Source organism: Ailuropoda melanoleuca, chromosome 7 (genome assembly GCF_002007445.2).
Source record: "Ailuropoda melanoleuca isolate Jingjing chromosome 7, ASM200744v2, whole genome shotgun sequence".
Lineage (NCBI taxonomy): Eukaryota > Metazoa > Chordata > Mammalia > Carnivora > Ursidae > Ailuropoda > Ailuropoda melanoleuca.
Window position 1 is genome coordinate 55,715,067 of NC_048224.1, and position 15,644 is coordinate 55,730,710.

At 50.2% G+C, this 15,644-nt stretch overlaps 1 protein-coding gene and 1 long non-coding RNA gene across 6 annotated transcripts in view; one reads left to right on the forward strand and one right to left on the reverse strand.

Annotated features, from left to right (window-relative positions):
* LOC100466970 (nuclear pore complex protein Nup214) overlaps positions 1-2,997 on the forward strand; it is an 82,234-nt gene extending 79,237 nt beyond the window's left edge. For all 5 annotated transcript variants that reach the window (XM_034664687.1, XM_034664689.1, XM_034664688.1 and 2 more), the window contains 3 exons: positions 1,408-1,547; positions 2,393-2,417; positions 2,853-2,997. In XM_034664687.1, the coding sequence (XP_034520578.1) occupies positions 1,408-1,547; positions 2,393-2,417; positions 2,853-2,886 (199 nt within the window). In that variant the 3' untranslated portion in view covers positions 2,887-2,997. The remainder of the gene's footprint in view (positions 1-1,407; positions 1,548-2,392; positions 2,418-2,852) is intronic.
* Positions 2,998-3,236: 239 nt separating this feature from the next.
* LOC117803043 lies at positions 3,237-11,312 on the reverse strand. Its single transcript, XR_004626618.1, has 2 exons — positions 9,209-11,312; positions 3,237-7,813 (listed from the first exon to the last, which is right to left on the reverse strand). It is a non-coding gene; the product is annotated as an uncharacterized LOC117803043 (long non-coding RNA).
* Positions 11,313-15,644: the final 4,332 nt, after the last annotated feature.

A 15,644-nucleotide genomic window follows, 5' to 3' on the forward strand; every position in this document is an offset into this window, starting at 1 on the left:
TTCAGAGTCTCGGTGACTGCCCCGCTTTCAAAGCTGCTCTTACCGCCTCGTGCACATCCTCCCTTGAAAATGCCATATTAGGGATTGGCTTTTAAGGGCCCCAGAAATTCAATCTGGTTGCCAAAACCCCAAGGAGAAAATAAATAGCCTTCACCACACCACAGAGTCCCGATAAAATGTCTGTGGTGATGACTACGAAGGGCCTCGTTCAGAGGACGTATCAGTGTCTGAAGTCACTGTCTGGTGGCCCTGGCCACAGGACGCGGGATGCGTAAAGCTCAACGGGGGGAGGAGGTGGGCTTTGTTTGGGGAAATGGTCGGGGTACTTGGGGTGAGTCTTGGCAAAGTGGTAGCATCTTTATCTTGAAAGTAAACTAAAGTATGTTTTTACTCATACCCTTCCCCCCCATGAAAGATGCTGGTGAGGAAATGCTGGCAAGTTTCCAGAAAGTGAGCAAATTGATAGATTGCTTCCTGGACTTCATATAGAGACTAATGGTTCTTTTAAGTTTCCCTCAGGAAGCCCCAAGAATTAAAGTTAAGGAAAGCTTTTAAAGGAGAGTTGGGACCAACTTAAACCAGTATTCTTGGCAGGTTCCGACGGACACTGATGTCTCCGGTGACCGCCCAGCACAGAGTATTGCAGGGTTGGAGGATTTGGGGTTGACGGGGAATCTTGAGGTTTTATTTATTTATTTGAAACCTGCTATTTTCTTTACTAGTAGAAAAGTATATTCTGCCTTGGGCAGAGGTGGGGGCTCACCCACATAAATCCAACTGGCTGGTTAGTTCCATTTTGTCAAAGAGGGCTGACAAGTACCAACTCTGGTACGAGAACTCCAGAAGAGCCCATCACCTTTCCCCAGGTCCCTGATCTGCCCCTGGCAGATATCTGAGGAGCTCTCACTGTTTGTGTGAGGCCCAGAGCAGGCGGAGGAATAGAGCAGGACCAGTCGGGACCGCTCCGAGGGTCTACTTCCAGAAGACCCCTCACCTTGTCATGAAAAGTCAGTGGAATCAAGATCCAAAGAGGAGCTGAGGACAAATAAATTGGGGGAAAGAGGTTGTCGATAAATGAGAAATGCTAAAATGATGGGATGAAATCCAAGAATTATTGGCGATAGAGCAAAAAATGTCATGCTGTTCGATTTCCAGAGGAGCTGGAATTTCCACACAGTAGAGAAAACCTAAAACCCTGGGCCAGTTAGCTTTTATATCGCGTGCCTGTCCTCTTCCTTCCGAAAGCTGAGATTCGCTCTGGGCTCTAGCCTGCTCTTTCTGAGAGGCCACTACTTTCAACCACGCGTGTCCCCTCAGTCTGTGCGTGGCGTGCAGCCCGAGGCCCTGCGGGCAGCCGGTGCCTGTGCAGCCGCACTCACCGCCGACCGCCTTCTCCCCGGAACCCAGGTTTGGGGGCAGCAGCAACACCACGTCCTTCGGCACCCTCGCAAGTCAGAACGCGCCGACTTTCGGGTCACTGTCCCAGCAGACCTCTGGTTTTGGGACCCAGAGCGGGGGATTCTCTGGCTTCGGATCGGGTGGAGGAGGTAGGTGGCCAGACGTGGTTCCCTCACTGTTGTCCCTTCTGCCTTTTCCTGAGTAAATGCCTTCCCCTGTCCCTGCCCCCAGAGAAATGAGTGGTTTTTACCTGGCGATGCAGTGTTGTGTTTTGAAGGCTGAAAGTGGGTGAAAGACAAAATGTTCTTTTCAGGCTTTAATTAGATGTGTAACGTTGTGCCATTTCTTACCAAAGAAAGAAATGACTGCCTTGATTTTTCTCTCAAGACAAGAACCCAAAATAGTAATCATCTTACTAGACCTTGGTTTAAAAATCCAAGGCGGCAAACGCCAACAATAAGATATAGGGACTTGGTGAAATGTCTTTGATTTGTTGAACCCCCGCTTCCTCAGATAGTGGAAGACGTGTGTTCTGCTTTTATCCCTGCAACACATTTATGAGGCACAGAAGTCAGGCACCGTCATGATTTTAAAAATGAAGACAAAAACCCCATGGAGGCCCATTTGCCCAAAGGGCCAGAGAGGGAGCCACAGAGCCGGGCCTAGAACCCAAGTGTCTTGTTTCTCCAAGAAGCAGCAAATGGATGGGAAAAGAAAGACATGATTTCCTAACGAAGGGGGTCCGTGTGGCCCCAGTGCAGCTGAGTGGGAGGCGCCGTGCCGGGGACCCACTGCCCACAGCGGGCGCCGGGGAGGGAAGAACCCTGAAATGCCAACAAGGCCCTTCACCTTCCCCGCCCCACCTGGCCTTGGGGCGGAGGGCAGCGGGGCTCTCTACAGGGAGTGAAGGGAGGGACACGGGGAGGCCCGGGACCCCCCTCCGCCTCTCAAGTGTGCGTGCACTCGCTTCAGCCCACCTTCCTGTCTTTTTCAGGATTCAGCTTTGGATCGTCTAACTCGTAAGTATCCACCTCCAGTTTCCAGCCGTTAAATAAGGAGGGAGGATTGTGTGGTATGTGAAAATATTACACTACTAACTTTTGCTCTATTTGTCCATTTGTATCCAATTTTCCTGTTTTATAAGCTTGTCATGGAAGCATGGGGGTTCAGCAGAGGTTTTGGGTTTCGTGGACCTGCTGGTCTCGGCAGGAGGTGCCAGGCCTGGCTGCCTCTGAGGGCCACGTGTGAGGGAGAGCAGTGTGCCTTCCGATGAGCGAAGACTGGAGGGCAGGACCCAAGAGATGTTGTTCCTTAGTCCCTGTTAGGGTCTCAGAAGCTTTGTGTAATTACGTGACATTAAAACCCAGAAGTTGGCCCACGGGCAGTTGCATGAACCCCGAAGCCCTTCCTCAGAGCAGGCGCTGATCTGCCTCTCTCCCGGCGCTTCCTTGCAGGTCTGTCCAGGGCTTTGGTGGCTGGAGAAGCTGAGTGGGTGTCGGTGTTCCTTTCAGTTCCTGTGACCAACTACATTCTCAGCTCCTCTTCGCTGAGCCACACTGGAGCAGTCCTTCCCCGTGAACATTCGCACTGAAACACACACCCAGAAAGAAACAGCAGAAACCAAAACTCTTAGAGATGCTTGATTGCTTGTTTGTTTTATTTTCTATTTCGTGTTGGTTGTCGTGGCCCCCCCGCCCCCGCCCACTATTAAACTCTGGTCTGTTTCCATGCCGAACGTATGTGGGTTATGTCAGGTCACAGCCTGGGAGAGAGGTTTCCGCATCGCTGTGGCTCTGCAAAACCGTCCTGGCCTTCCGCCAGCCGGCAGGGTATGTCTACAAGGGCGACACCGGAAGTTAGCAGCCTAGGAAACGACGGGTGGACGGAGAGGGTGGGCGGGGGCTTCTCCCAAGACCCCGCTCTCCTCAGGCCTAGGCCCTCGCCCAGGGAAGAGGTTCAGTGCTGGCTTGCCACCTCTTTGTGGCCTTCTTTTGGTATCTCCCACTCGTGTCCTTGCTGCCATTGGGAATCAGGCGCCAGCCTTTGATTGGGTGGAGCGCCACGAGCTCCCTCACGCGGGCTGAGTTTCAGAAGAGCTCGTGGCACCTTAAGTAAAAGTACAGGTGGCTGTGAGGCGAGCCTGGAAAATAGGCCGGTGGGCGCCGAGGACGGGGATGCCGCCCTTGGACCAGCCCCGTCAGCTCGTCTTCTCGGTTTGGCTCTGGGTGCTGTGTGTCCCGCAGCTGATTTCTTCGACTCTGCAGAGGCGTGATGGAGAAGAGCGCCTTTATCTCCAGTGACAGTGACATTGGTCACCACGCCAACACGGCCGCCGCCGCCGACTCCAGCCACGTGTTTGCCGGCATGGCCGAGGGACCCCAACTTCAGTCTTATCAAAGCGCGTGAAGTGCAGTAGCTTTCAGGTCTGGGCAAGTTTTACTTCTTAGGCCTGTGGTGTCCTCGGCAGTTGCCGACAAACAGGGACTGCCTCACATCCCAGTCGGGCCAGGATGCGACCGTGCATTGGCTCAGGTCATGGCAGGGGAGGGTCAGGAAGGGTTGTTTAGAGTTTTACATATTGGAAAGTTCTATTTTAAAATGTTTTAATAAAAGTTTTCCATGTGATTGTATCTGTCCCGTGACAGCCAGTGTGGTCTCGCTGGTTCTGTTAGCTTATGGGGGCGATGCCCCGTGCCACAGCCCGCTCTGCCAGGCCCACTCTGCAAGGCTCGCCTGGAGGTTGTGTGTGAAGTACAGGCCCTCGAGCCCCAGTCCTGCAGACTGCGACTCAGTAGGCCTGAAATTAGGCCTGGACGCCCCAGGGCGTTGGGCTCCCTGGTTCTTAGGCCCCTCAGAAGAGGAGTGTCATCGTGCAGCATTGTCAGGTTTTAGGACCCCCAGACCAGAAATAGGTCCCTGGGGTCCCTGGGTGGCTTGTCCTGCTCCCAGTGCTGCCTAGGCAAAAAGAGTAGGGGTCTGTCTGCGTCTTCTGTCAGCACACCTGCCCTTCTCAGCTCCGACCTGAGCTGCTTAACACATACCCGTTTGGGTCCTTGTGGAATTAAAGAGCCTGTCTCCACCTGCTCTCACACGAGGCCCCCTCAGCTGTGGAGCAAGGGACAGCCCCCACGACATCCACACCGCCAGACATGGGGCTCGTTCCTCCCGCCTGTGCTCTCTTTAGTTCACACACATGGGCCGTCTAGAGACAGCAGGCGCTCAGATCCCTGGGAAAAGCTCCGGGTGGAGGGCCTCGCTTTAAAGGGGGCAGGGCGGTGAGAGCAGACTTCTGCCTCGGCGTGTCATCCTGCCGACTGGCACCCGACCGAGCCAGTCTCCTGCCCTCCTGTTTCCCCCCTGAGGATCTTTTTTATAAATAGAAGCTGGTTTGGCCTAAACCCTTGACCTCGAATTCTCTGCGTTAATCCTCCGCAAAGGTGGCATGTGACATCTCTCCATAAGGCCACATCAGCTGTGCCCGACATGATAACGCCCCCGCTGCTCGCTGTCAGGCGGCAGCACCGAGGAATGCGCTGCCGGTGCCCCAGCCCCTCTGCCTGCCTTTGCTGGGGTCGATTACACTGGTAGGTGGCCGGGGTCATCTCCGAGCACAGCCTGTGTGCATCCACTGAAACCCGAGCTCCCAGGGGCGGGAGCCCTTTCTGAAGAGGGGCAGCAGTGTGGGGCCCGGGTCCCCATGAGGGGAAGGGACCACAGGGGCTGCTCGGGCCCCGGACGAGGCCCACCCGCTCTTGCTGCGGCGGGCAGGTGGGCAACCTCGCTGGCCTAATTTATATTTCTGCTGGTGTGGCGGAGGAGAGGCAGGAAGGAAAACGGGAAGACAGTTTAACGAGCGAGGTTGTGTTTTGTTTGGCTTTTCCAGGCACAAATGTCCTATGTTTGTAGTTGGTGCTTCAGATGGCAACACTGATAGAGGCCAGCAAATGGGTTTCTCAGGGACAGAGGAATAGGTGTGCGTGCAGGTCCCCTTGCGTGTTGATGTGGCTGTGAAGCCCTCGAGACCTGAAGCAGTGGTCCCCTCTGTGTTGTCCTGCCTGTTTGCGTGAGTGTCCGGTGCTTGCCCTTTGCTCTCCGGTCCTGGCAACCTTCAGAGAACTTTCTAGGTCAGGTCATCGGCACTGCAGGAAGAGTATGGACTCGGTAGGTTGACCTGATCCTAACCATCATGGACTCTGTCACCAGAACCAGGCAAGATCTGTGGCCACCTGGTGTCCCGAGGGCCTTTCCCTCGCTGGTGATGGAGATGGGAAGGCTGGTCTTGCAGGGGGCATGACACATGGCAGAGCCCCCCGCACAGACTAGGTTCTCACTAAATGAAGACTTCTTGTCTCACATGACCTTGCCCTATCTCCGGGGTAAAGAGTTCTAGATTCCCGCTTCAGCCTCCCCGGGTTTGTAGTGGGGCGTATCTTCCACGTGGTGGTTGAGCCCCTCGTCGTCAAAGACATGACACCACTGGGTGAGGGATCACCCCCCCACATAACGAAGCTCTGACGCAGGAGTGCTCAGCTTTACTTTGGGATTCTGGTCAGAGAGCTGACTTGGGCCCTTGAATCTGTTCTTAAGCTTCACAGTGGTCTGTGGGCCACATTCCTAGAAACCTTTTAACTGCAATAACCAGACATATTTTCCCCTGCAGGGGAGCGTCTGAAAGGACCTTACTCCCATGGACATGGCGGGGGGGTTGCCATTAATCCAAGGTAAGGGATCTTTCTGAATTGTCAACGAGAGACGTGCATCTTACATTTCAGCTGCTTGTTGGGCCATCTGCTCAATAGAAATCTATAGATATAGACATATATTGCAGCACAGGCGGGCTGTCAGCTCCCAAACCCGCCTCGGTTCATCATGGGGGGTGGGAGGGTACCTTCCTTGACCTCACCCTGCCTCCCAGCATGGCTCCTCCTTCCTTCCTCCATGTAGCCGGCTATGACAAGGTGACAGAGGAGGAGCGGCGTCCCCACACCTTCCCGAGCTTGGGTCTCAGTCTCTCCCTTCCCTCTGGCTTCATCATCCCACTGTCTCCCAGAACACCTGGCTGGCACCCCTGAGCGCCTGCCGATTCGTACATTCCTGTTCCTTCTAGGAGTTGCCTGCTGGGTGGAAAGCAGAAACAGGGTACCCCTGGCCCGGGCTGTCTAGAGCCGTCTCTCCCCCCTACCCTCGTTCTCCCTGGTTTGTCTACTCTCGTCTTGCTCGCCTGTGGAAACAAGCAGTTACCCTGGGACTGTTTTGGCCCCCAAACCTCTGTTTGAAGTGATTCCTGGGAGAGGTTCGTATTCAGCCAAAACGGAAAGGGTTCTGTGGTGAGCTAAGTTGGGGAGGAGAATGGACAGAACGAAATTGAACAGATTTTCATACCGAAGGCCTCTTTTGAGCCTTTAATATGCAAATTTGCTTTGTAAATCAGAAAGATGAAATAGTCTGCCATTTCCCAAATCTTTCTGACCAGGGAACTTTGCTGCTGGAGCCAGATTCCTCGGAACTCATGCTGGGAGCTGCTTCATCGTCGGTGTCACTGGGCAGAAGCATAGCTTACTTCCTGGGGGTGTGTTTCTAACACACATTCCTCTTTTGTATTCCATTATAATAGTGGTGATAACTCACAGGAGATTTACTATGTGCCAGGTCCTGTCTGTCCTAAGCACTTCACGGACATTTTCACGTTTAACCTACAAGCTAGATCCTGTGACCCACATATGCCAGATGAGAGCATGAAGCCAGGAGAGTAAGCCATTTGCTGAGTCTTAAACCGGATGTTGATAGAGCCAGAAGGAACCTGGGCAGTGCCCCCTGCCCAGCCTGGCGCCCCACGCCCCTGCCCTCTGCCAGCCCCAGGCCGTCCACCATCGGTTCTCACGATTTTTCTCCCCCGATGTAGTCATTATATTAGAAGAAATACCCGCCTGCTTGTGCCAGGGACACTGCCATGCACCTGTCCAGCCTTGGACATGGACCACAGCAAACGTGCTGCCTATCGTGTGGTTACTTGCTCCCATTCTTCTGGCTCCGACCTGGTACGTGGTCCTGGTCCTCGTCTATACCGCACCCCCCGGGGAGGGAGGCGGGGCAGAGGCCGAATCTGTTCAGCTCCCGTTGGTGCACAGCAAAGGCAGATGGGGGCTCACTAGCCGCTCTCTGATGAAGGTGATCAGACGCTGGAGGAAGCAGCTGGCTTCATGCCCTTGAGCAGCCTAATCCCCTCCTTCCTGTGCCGTCTCTTCCGGGGTCTGGCTTTGAGGCTTTCCAGAGTCCCACCGGAGGTCAGGCCACAGACCCACTGAGGCGGCAGTTGCTCCATTGTTCAGCCCCTCTCTGCTTATAAATAGAATCCCGTCCATTCCACAGCCCTGGCCGGAGATTCTCCACATTGTTTTCGACCCTAGATCACCAGCTGCAGGGAAAGAGTGCGTGCGGGAGGGGGACGCAGTCGGGAGCCCACAGCAGCACGTGGCAGCGAGCCAGGCTCCGTCCCGTCACGGTGTCTTCCCAGCACTGCCCCTGCCCCGACCTCCCCTTGCTGGCCCAGCTGGTCTTGGGCTAGGGGGACACGGAAGACGTGTTGCTGCCTGCCCTTCCCGAGGTCGGTGTCCACAGTCCCAGTTTGGCCTGGCCTTCTGTCTAGAGTCCTAGAGACCTAGCCTGCAGGTCCCACATCTGGTCCCTCCTACCTCGCCTGCCCCCTCTTTTGGCTTCTCTGCCCTCCTGACTCTCAAGGGCCCCCTGCACTCTCTCCGTCCTTCAGATGGCCCATGGTCCCTCCCACCCCAGGAGCTTCCATACTCGGTCTCCACAGCTTTGCGTCGTCCTGCCGTGCTCACTTGCCCACAGGGCTCGGTTAAATAATTCCCCTGTCCCCCAACACCTGCCCTGCTCGGGTACAGCTCCCCTCTCATTTTTTCCTGTTGTACCACACTATGTTGAAGCATGTGTCACAATTACTACTATGTGTGTAATCAGCCGTCAGATTCGTTTATCTAGCCTGTCCCCTGCCTCCCGTCCTCCAAAAAGTCAGTTCCCAGAGAGCAGGGGCCGTGTCCGCCTTGTCTGTCAGCCCCTGCCAGCGCCAAGACAGCGCGAGTCAGGAACAGTGGAGTCAACGCCATCCAGAGTAGCTTCCCAGCCAGAAGCTAGGACTTGCTCGGCAGCCAGACCCCAGCAGGAGATGACGAGGGTTGGGGGGGGCCGGTCAAGAGCCCAGCACACCAGGGGCCTAGAGGCTAGCTCCAAGTGCTGCCTGCCCGAGCCGACCAGAGCCCCCGCCAGCCCTCACTGCGGTTGCCCCAGGAGGGCACTGGCTGGGGGCTGGAGCAGGAGCAGCTGCCTGTGGCACTCTGTGACGATGAGCATACGCCGGCCACGGGGACACCTGCGTGTGAGGCTCTTTGATTCTTACTGGCTGGAGCCGGTCGTGTCATCTGGTCCAAACTCAAATAGGGCAGATCCTACCCATCTTACAGGGCAGGTAGGCACAGGACATCTCGTAGAGGAGCCCCAGCGCCCCCTGCCCTGGGCACGTGCCCATGTGTTATCATCACTCCCAGAGCTGACCAGCAGCACTCACATCCCTCCCAAAGGAGGGACAAGGCCTCTGGCTGAAAGACCCCTGGGCCTTGTTTGCCCCTTCAGCCTCATCCTGCCCAGGAGGGTGCAGGGCTGGCCCCAGGGAAAGGAGCCTGGATCCCCCATTGTTGAGTCAACAGGTTTCTGTCCCTGCAGGGAGAACAGCCAGCTGCACGGCTCCCACCTCACCCAAGACTCTCTCTGGCCCTGCCCTTGCTAATCTTACCTTCGAGAGCTCTCCAGCTGGCCAGGGGGTGCAGGAGCAGCAGGGAGGGCTGGCATGCTGAATTTGGAGTCCCTGGCTGCAGCTGACGGGCTGTATGAGCTGATGGAACGACTTGATTGTCACCAGCCAGCATTTTCAGAAGCATTTCGCATTCTCAAGTCTTGAGATGTTTGCTTTTAAATCACTTTCGTTTTCTGTGTTTTAGGGAACAAGAGGTGCCCCAGCGTAGAGAAATGAAACTGCTATAATGATTTTCAAGGTTCTGCATATGGGCGATGGGACGGTGCGGCCCGAACCCCTCCTGCCCAGGCCCCAAGGGAGGAGACACTGTTTTTCAAGTAGCAGCAATCGTTGGGAGCTAAACTCGTGTCTGGAGCCTCTTCGCTACACGAGGGCTTCAGGCCTCTGGCCTGGCTGACCCCTGACTCTTGTCTGTACGGTTTTCTTTTCTCGTTTTGAGCCGTTCTGGAAAGAGGAATAAACGTCATGTCAGAGCCGTGCCAGCCAAGTGGTGCTCAGGCTGCTGTGTGGTTGTTGGCATCAAGATGGTGGGACCAGTGGTCACCATCCAGAAGCATGTATTGACATGTCATACCTCCTGTGTGTGGGTCCCCTGCCAGGACACCATCATACGGCAGGCACATCATGCTTTCTCCTATTGCGTACCAGTCTGGCTGTGCCAGCCACACACTTGTCACCCAAGCCCTTCTCCCACCGAGTGTGTTGCTGGCTGTCAGATGTGTGTTCAGGGACAAGGCGGTCCCTTCTGTGGCCCTGTCACACAGCAAAGCTGGCCCATGTGGGAACCATAGAAGCCTGGCATTTTAGTGCTGAAGATTATCCAGTGTGATTCCTTCCTTGAACACAGAAGGGAGTGGAGACAAAAGTGAGTCAGTCTAGCGAGTTGAGTTTATTAGTTAAGATCATGGGTATTATCTGCAAGAGAATCCTATCCTAGCTGTGTGATTTCAGACAAGTCACTTCACCTCTCTGAGCCCCAATTGCATCCTCGATACAGAGGGTGAGTGATAATACATTCATCTAGATTTGTTGAGGTTTAAATGAGATACTGTCTATAAACCTGGTAGTACTTCTATCATCATTGTTTATTGAAGTGAGAGCAGAGTGTGAAGTTCCCCATTCCTGACCCATTTCTCTTTTACTGTATATGATGATTCTTGTCCTCATTAGTATATGGCTACAGTCGAAGAGCTAAAATTGAGTCTGTTGTAAGATCTGAGTCACTTGCTCTGTTAGTTGTTTATGCCCCCAAACCAATGAAATGGCTGGCCAGAGGTAAAATCTTTCTCAGAATATTACAACTTAAAAAGATAGGCCTGATGGGTCAGCTTGTGCAGTGAATGTTCACTAGGTAAGAGAAATATCCACAGTCAAACTCGTTGTAAATAGTTTATCTTCACATATTCAGCCATAGAAATCAATTATTGGAAGTCACCTGATGGGGCTCTGCCAAACCATGGGTGCCTATGGTCTCTGAAGGACTAACGAGTAGCAGGAACACGTGGTCCGTTTGAGGCTATTGCTCGGCCTCAGAAAACAGTGCCTATAGCTCAAAGGTGCAAACCAGGCAGGCCCTGCCTCCTCCCACCTCCCAAGATCTGTCCGTAATTGCCATTGGTTGTCCCTAATGCCCTACTTGCGCAATTTTCCCCAATAGAATGGTGCGTATGCAGGTTGAGATTTCACTTTTCAGCAATCCATGTTAAAGCGAGGTCTCAAAATGCCCTGGGCCTGAAATTGGAACCTGCTAATGATACACAGAAGTTAAAACCCTCCCTCTGAAGAAGCTTCTAGTCTTGATTTTTATTGTAGAGATGAGCCTTGTCATGATGGCGGTCCATCCACTTGCCTCTTAGAAATAAAATCAGAATGCACCTTGGGCTTCTCTGCAACTCATGTTTCTACCCAATGACTTATCTGGCTTATAAAGAGTACTTTATACCCAAGTGATTAGATTGGTTGGTCTGGAGTGAGAAAGGGCTCAGCTCTACTCAGTTGGTCATGTAATGTTGATCAGGGCATGAGAGCAACTTAACTGAGCAGGTAGAGCTAGTCTAATCTAAAAGCTAATTTCCGATTAGATTCTTTTTTTTTTAAAAGATTTTATTTATTTATTTAAGAGAGACAGAGACAGCCAGCGAGAGAGGGAACACAAGCAGGGGGAGTGGGAGAGGAAGAAGCAGGCTCACAGCGGAGGAGCCTGATGTGGGGCTCGATCCCATAACGCCGGGATCACGCCCTGAGCCGAAGGCAGATGCTTAACCGCTGTGCCACCCAGGCACCCCTCCGATTAGATTCTTAATCAAAGATGTTCATTTTGTCTTACAGCTAAACTTCTGTCAAGAACAAATAGAATATTCGAGGTACACTTGGCTTAGCTGTCTCGGAACAGGAAACAGGACCTTGGGGACTTATATGAAGGTGATCCATGACCATCTGTAGGCTTATTAAGCCAAGCCTCAGTCTGTATCTCGGCTACTGGCGTCAGAGCTGCTTCCTAGAGACCAAGTGCCCAAGCCTCTGGGCAGCATTCTCTCTAAGGGTCTATGGATCTAAAAATGAAGGTCTGGGGCGCCTGGGTGGCACAGTCGTTAAGCGTCTGCCTTCGGCTCAGGGCGTGATCCCGGCGTTATGGGATCGAGCCCCACATCAGGCTCCTCCGCTGTGAGCCTGCTTCTTCCTCTCCCACTCCCCCTGCTTGTGTTCCCTCTCTCGCTGGCTGTCTCTATCTCTGTCGAATATAAATAAAATCTTTTAAAAAAATTAATAAAAAAATAATAAAAAAATAAAAATGAAGGTCTGTTCTTCAACACAGAATTCCCTAGATTTCTTTCACATGCAAGGATAGTGACCTACTGAGTTAGAAAGGGCTACCCAGCGTAGCTATTCACAAGTTAAAGGCATGGGGAAAGTCAATGGGAATTCTAAGTCCTGGTTGAGATGCTTGGCCATCGTGCAACTTTTGGCAACCTGTGGTGCTTCTGCCTGAGCACCTGTCAGGAGAGCTTGGAATTCCTGCAGTTGGGGGGAGGGCCATGTTTTTTGGGATTTTGGGGTGGTTTGGGGGGTTTTTTTCTGCAGGCATTGCTGTTACCTTGAGTGGGTCATGGTTTCCATTTGCTGCCTTTGGATGAATTAATGAATTGTAGAATTACTATTGCTTTTCTCTTTAGTAATCATTATGTCCTTGTGAAATTGCTAAGCAATACCATTAAAAAAAAAATCAGTGGATTCCTCTAATTCTTGACACTGGCCCACAGATTGTTTCATTCCCAGGTAAACGAAGTTGAGCTTTTCTGTTTCCAGCAAGATGAATTCGTAGATACTGGGTTTGCCCTCTTTTCTGAAACAACTTAAAATTCAGTCAAACAATTTTCAAGATGGTCGACATCAAGCAGCAAAGGATAGTGACCCCTGAGATTCAAGAAACAAATGAGGTAAGCCGTACAGTTGCCCCAGTTTCCTGCCTGGAGAACATTTCCAGACCAGCATAGGGAAGGAGTGTCCAAGTGGAGTCCAGTGATCAGTGATCTCCCTGAGTTCACAAGGCAGGGTATCAGAGAGAGGAGGAGAGGGCTGCACAGAATGGACTCTGGACTCTGGCTCTGCCTAGGGACTCTCAAGTCCTGGCTAAGTACTGATCAGTGTGCACATTTGAGGAAAGTCTGTGTCTGGAGAAAAAGCAACATGAAAGGATTAGAGGCAGAATCCTCAGAGCTCTAGGGCAGAAAATAGTGCTAGTTCCTGCCAGCCGATGTGGAAATCCTCATAATTCACAGCATTTGGATAGAGTACTCAGATGGGTTTTGACTCGGTAGCAGGGAAAAATGAGTCCTAAACAACATGCCACTCTGATCTCATCTAACAAAGCTTAGAAGCAAGACCCAAATGAATCAGACTATTTCCACGTTAGATCCCAGATCAAGAAACTTACTACAGTACAAAAACACCTAGTAGCAAACAAGATAAATTTGCTACACCTAGTAGCAAACAAGATAAATTTCACAGTTTCCAATCAAAAATGATCAAGTATGAGGAGTGCCTGGGTGGCTCAATCAGTTGAGCGTCTACCTTCGGATCAGGTCATGATCCCGGGGTCCTGGGATCAAGCCCTGCATCGGGCTCAGCAGGGAGTCTGCTTCTCCCTCTCCCTCCCTCCCTCTCTCGCTTGCTCATTCTCTCTCTCAAATAAATAAATAAAATCTTTTAAAAAATTACCAAGTATGCAAAAAGCAGAGAAATACGATCTATAATAAGAAAAATCAAACAGCTGAAATTGATCCAGAAGTGATACAGATGATAAAATTAGTAGTCAAGAACTTTGAAGCCATGATTAAAACTATTCTGTATGTTTAAGAAGCTAGAAGAAAGACTGAACATGTTACATAGTGGCATAGAGAAGACCCATATCAAACTAGAGGCAAAAACTGTTAGGTCTGCGATGAGAATATCCTGGATGGGACTAAGAGGATGTTATCCACGGCAGAGGAAAGAATTAGTGAAATTGAAGGTTTAGCAATAGAAATAACTCAAAGTGAACCATACAAAGAAGACTGAAAAGGTTGGAATAGAGCATCACTCAACAATGGGATAACTTCAAGCAGCCTAATATGTGTAGTAAAAGTTCCTGAAAAAGAGAGGAGAGATGGAGGGGAAAATATGAAGGACATCAGAAATTGTAGCTACATGAGTAAGTATAAAGATTTTGGAAGGGATTTTTCAAGTCTCTTTAGAAGATAACTGTTAAAAGCTATAATAATAACCATGCATTATGGGTTTTATAACATATGTAGAAAAAATGTATGACAACAATAACAAAAAAGGTCGGGAGAGAAGAAATGAAAGCATACTGTTGTAGGGTTTATCCACTACCCCTAAAGTGGTATAACATCAATGGAAGACGATGGTAGGTTAAAGATGTGTATGTGAACCTCAAACCAATCACCAAAATAGGACAACAAAGAGTGACAGCTAATAAACCAACTAAGGGGATATAAAGAAATCATAAAACCTAATCCAAAAGTAGGCAGAAAAAGAGTGGGGGAAAGGAGCAAAGAAGAGCTAGGACAAATAGAAAACAAAGAGCAGATGGTGGATTTAAACCCAGCCATATCAATAATCACAACAAATGTAAATTGTCTAATTCCTCAATTAAAATGCCAAGATTGTCAAATTGGATAAAAAAGTAAGACCCAACTATATGCAGCCTACAAGAAACCAACTTTAAATATAAGACACAAGTAGGTTAAAAAGAAAAGAATGGAAGAAGATACCATGCCAATGTAGATTTTTCTGAAATGCTGAAATGGCTATATTTATATTAAATATGGTAGATTTCAGAGCTCAGAATATTATCAGGGAAGACACAGTCATTTCATAATATGTCAATTTATGAAGAGTATGTGTGTCCTAAATGTTTCCGGACCTTATAACAGAGCTTTAAAGTGCATGAAGAAAAACCTTTAGAACTGCAAGAAGAAATAGATAAATCCACAATTATAGTCAGAGGTTTCAATAACCCTCTCAATAAATGATAGAAATAAACAGAAAAATCAATAAAGCTATAAAAGACATGAATAACACTTTCAACCAACTTGAACATAATCGACATTTATATAACATTCTATCAATATCAATAGAATATATGTTCTTTTCAAGTGTACAAAGATACCAAGATAGACCATATCCTGAGTCATAAAACAAGGCTCAGTAAAGTTGAAAGGAATCAAGTCATACAAAATATGTTCTCTGACCACAGTGGAATTAAATTAGAAGTCAGTAACAGAAAGAGACCTGGAGAATCCCCAAATATTTAGAAGATAAATAACAAATTTCTAAATAACCTATGACTCAAAGAAGAAATTTTTCAAATAAATTAGAAAATAGTTTAAACCAAAAAAAAAATGTTTTTAACTGAAAAATAAAAACACAACCAATCATGACTTGTGGTGCTAAAGCAGTTCTTAGTGGGGACTTTATAGCACTAAATGCCTAGATTCTATCTTATTTTTTTAATATTTTAGTATTTGAGAGAGAGAAAGACCATGAGGGAGAAGGAGAGGGAGAGAAACCCAAGCCGACTCCACACCGAGCGCAGAGCCCAATGTGGGGCTCCATCCCACAACCCTGAGACCATGACCTGAACCAAAACCAAGAGTTGGACACCCAACTGACTGAGCCACCCAGGAGCCCCAATTCCTATATTTTAAAAAGAAGAAAGCTGGGGCGCCTGGGTGGCACAGCGGTTAAGCATCTGCCTTCGGCTCAGGGCGTGATCCCGGCGTTCTGGGATCGAGCCCCGCAATCAGGCTCCTCTGCTAGGAGCCTGCTTCTTCCTCTCCCACTCCCCCTGCTTGTGTTCCCTCTCTCGCTGGCTGTCTCTCTCTGTCAAATTAATAAATAAAATCTTAAAAAA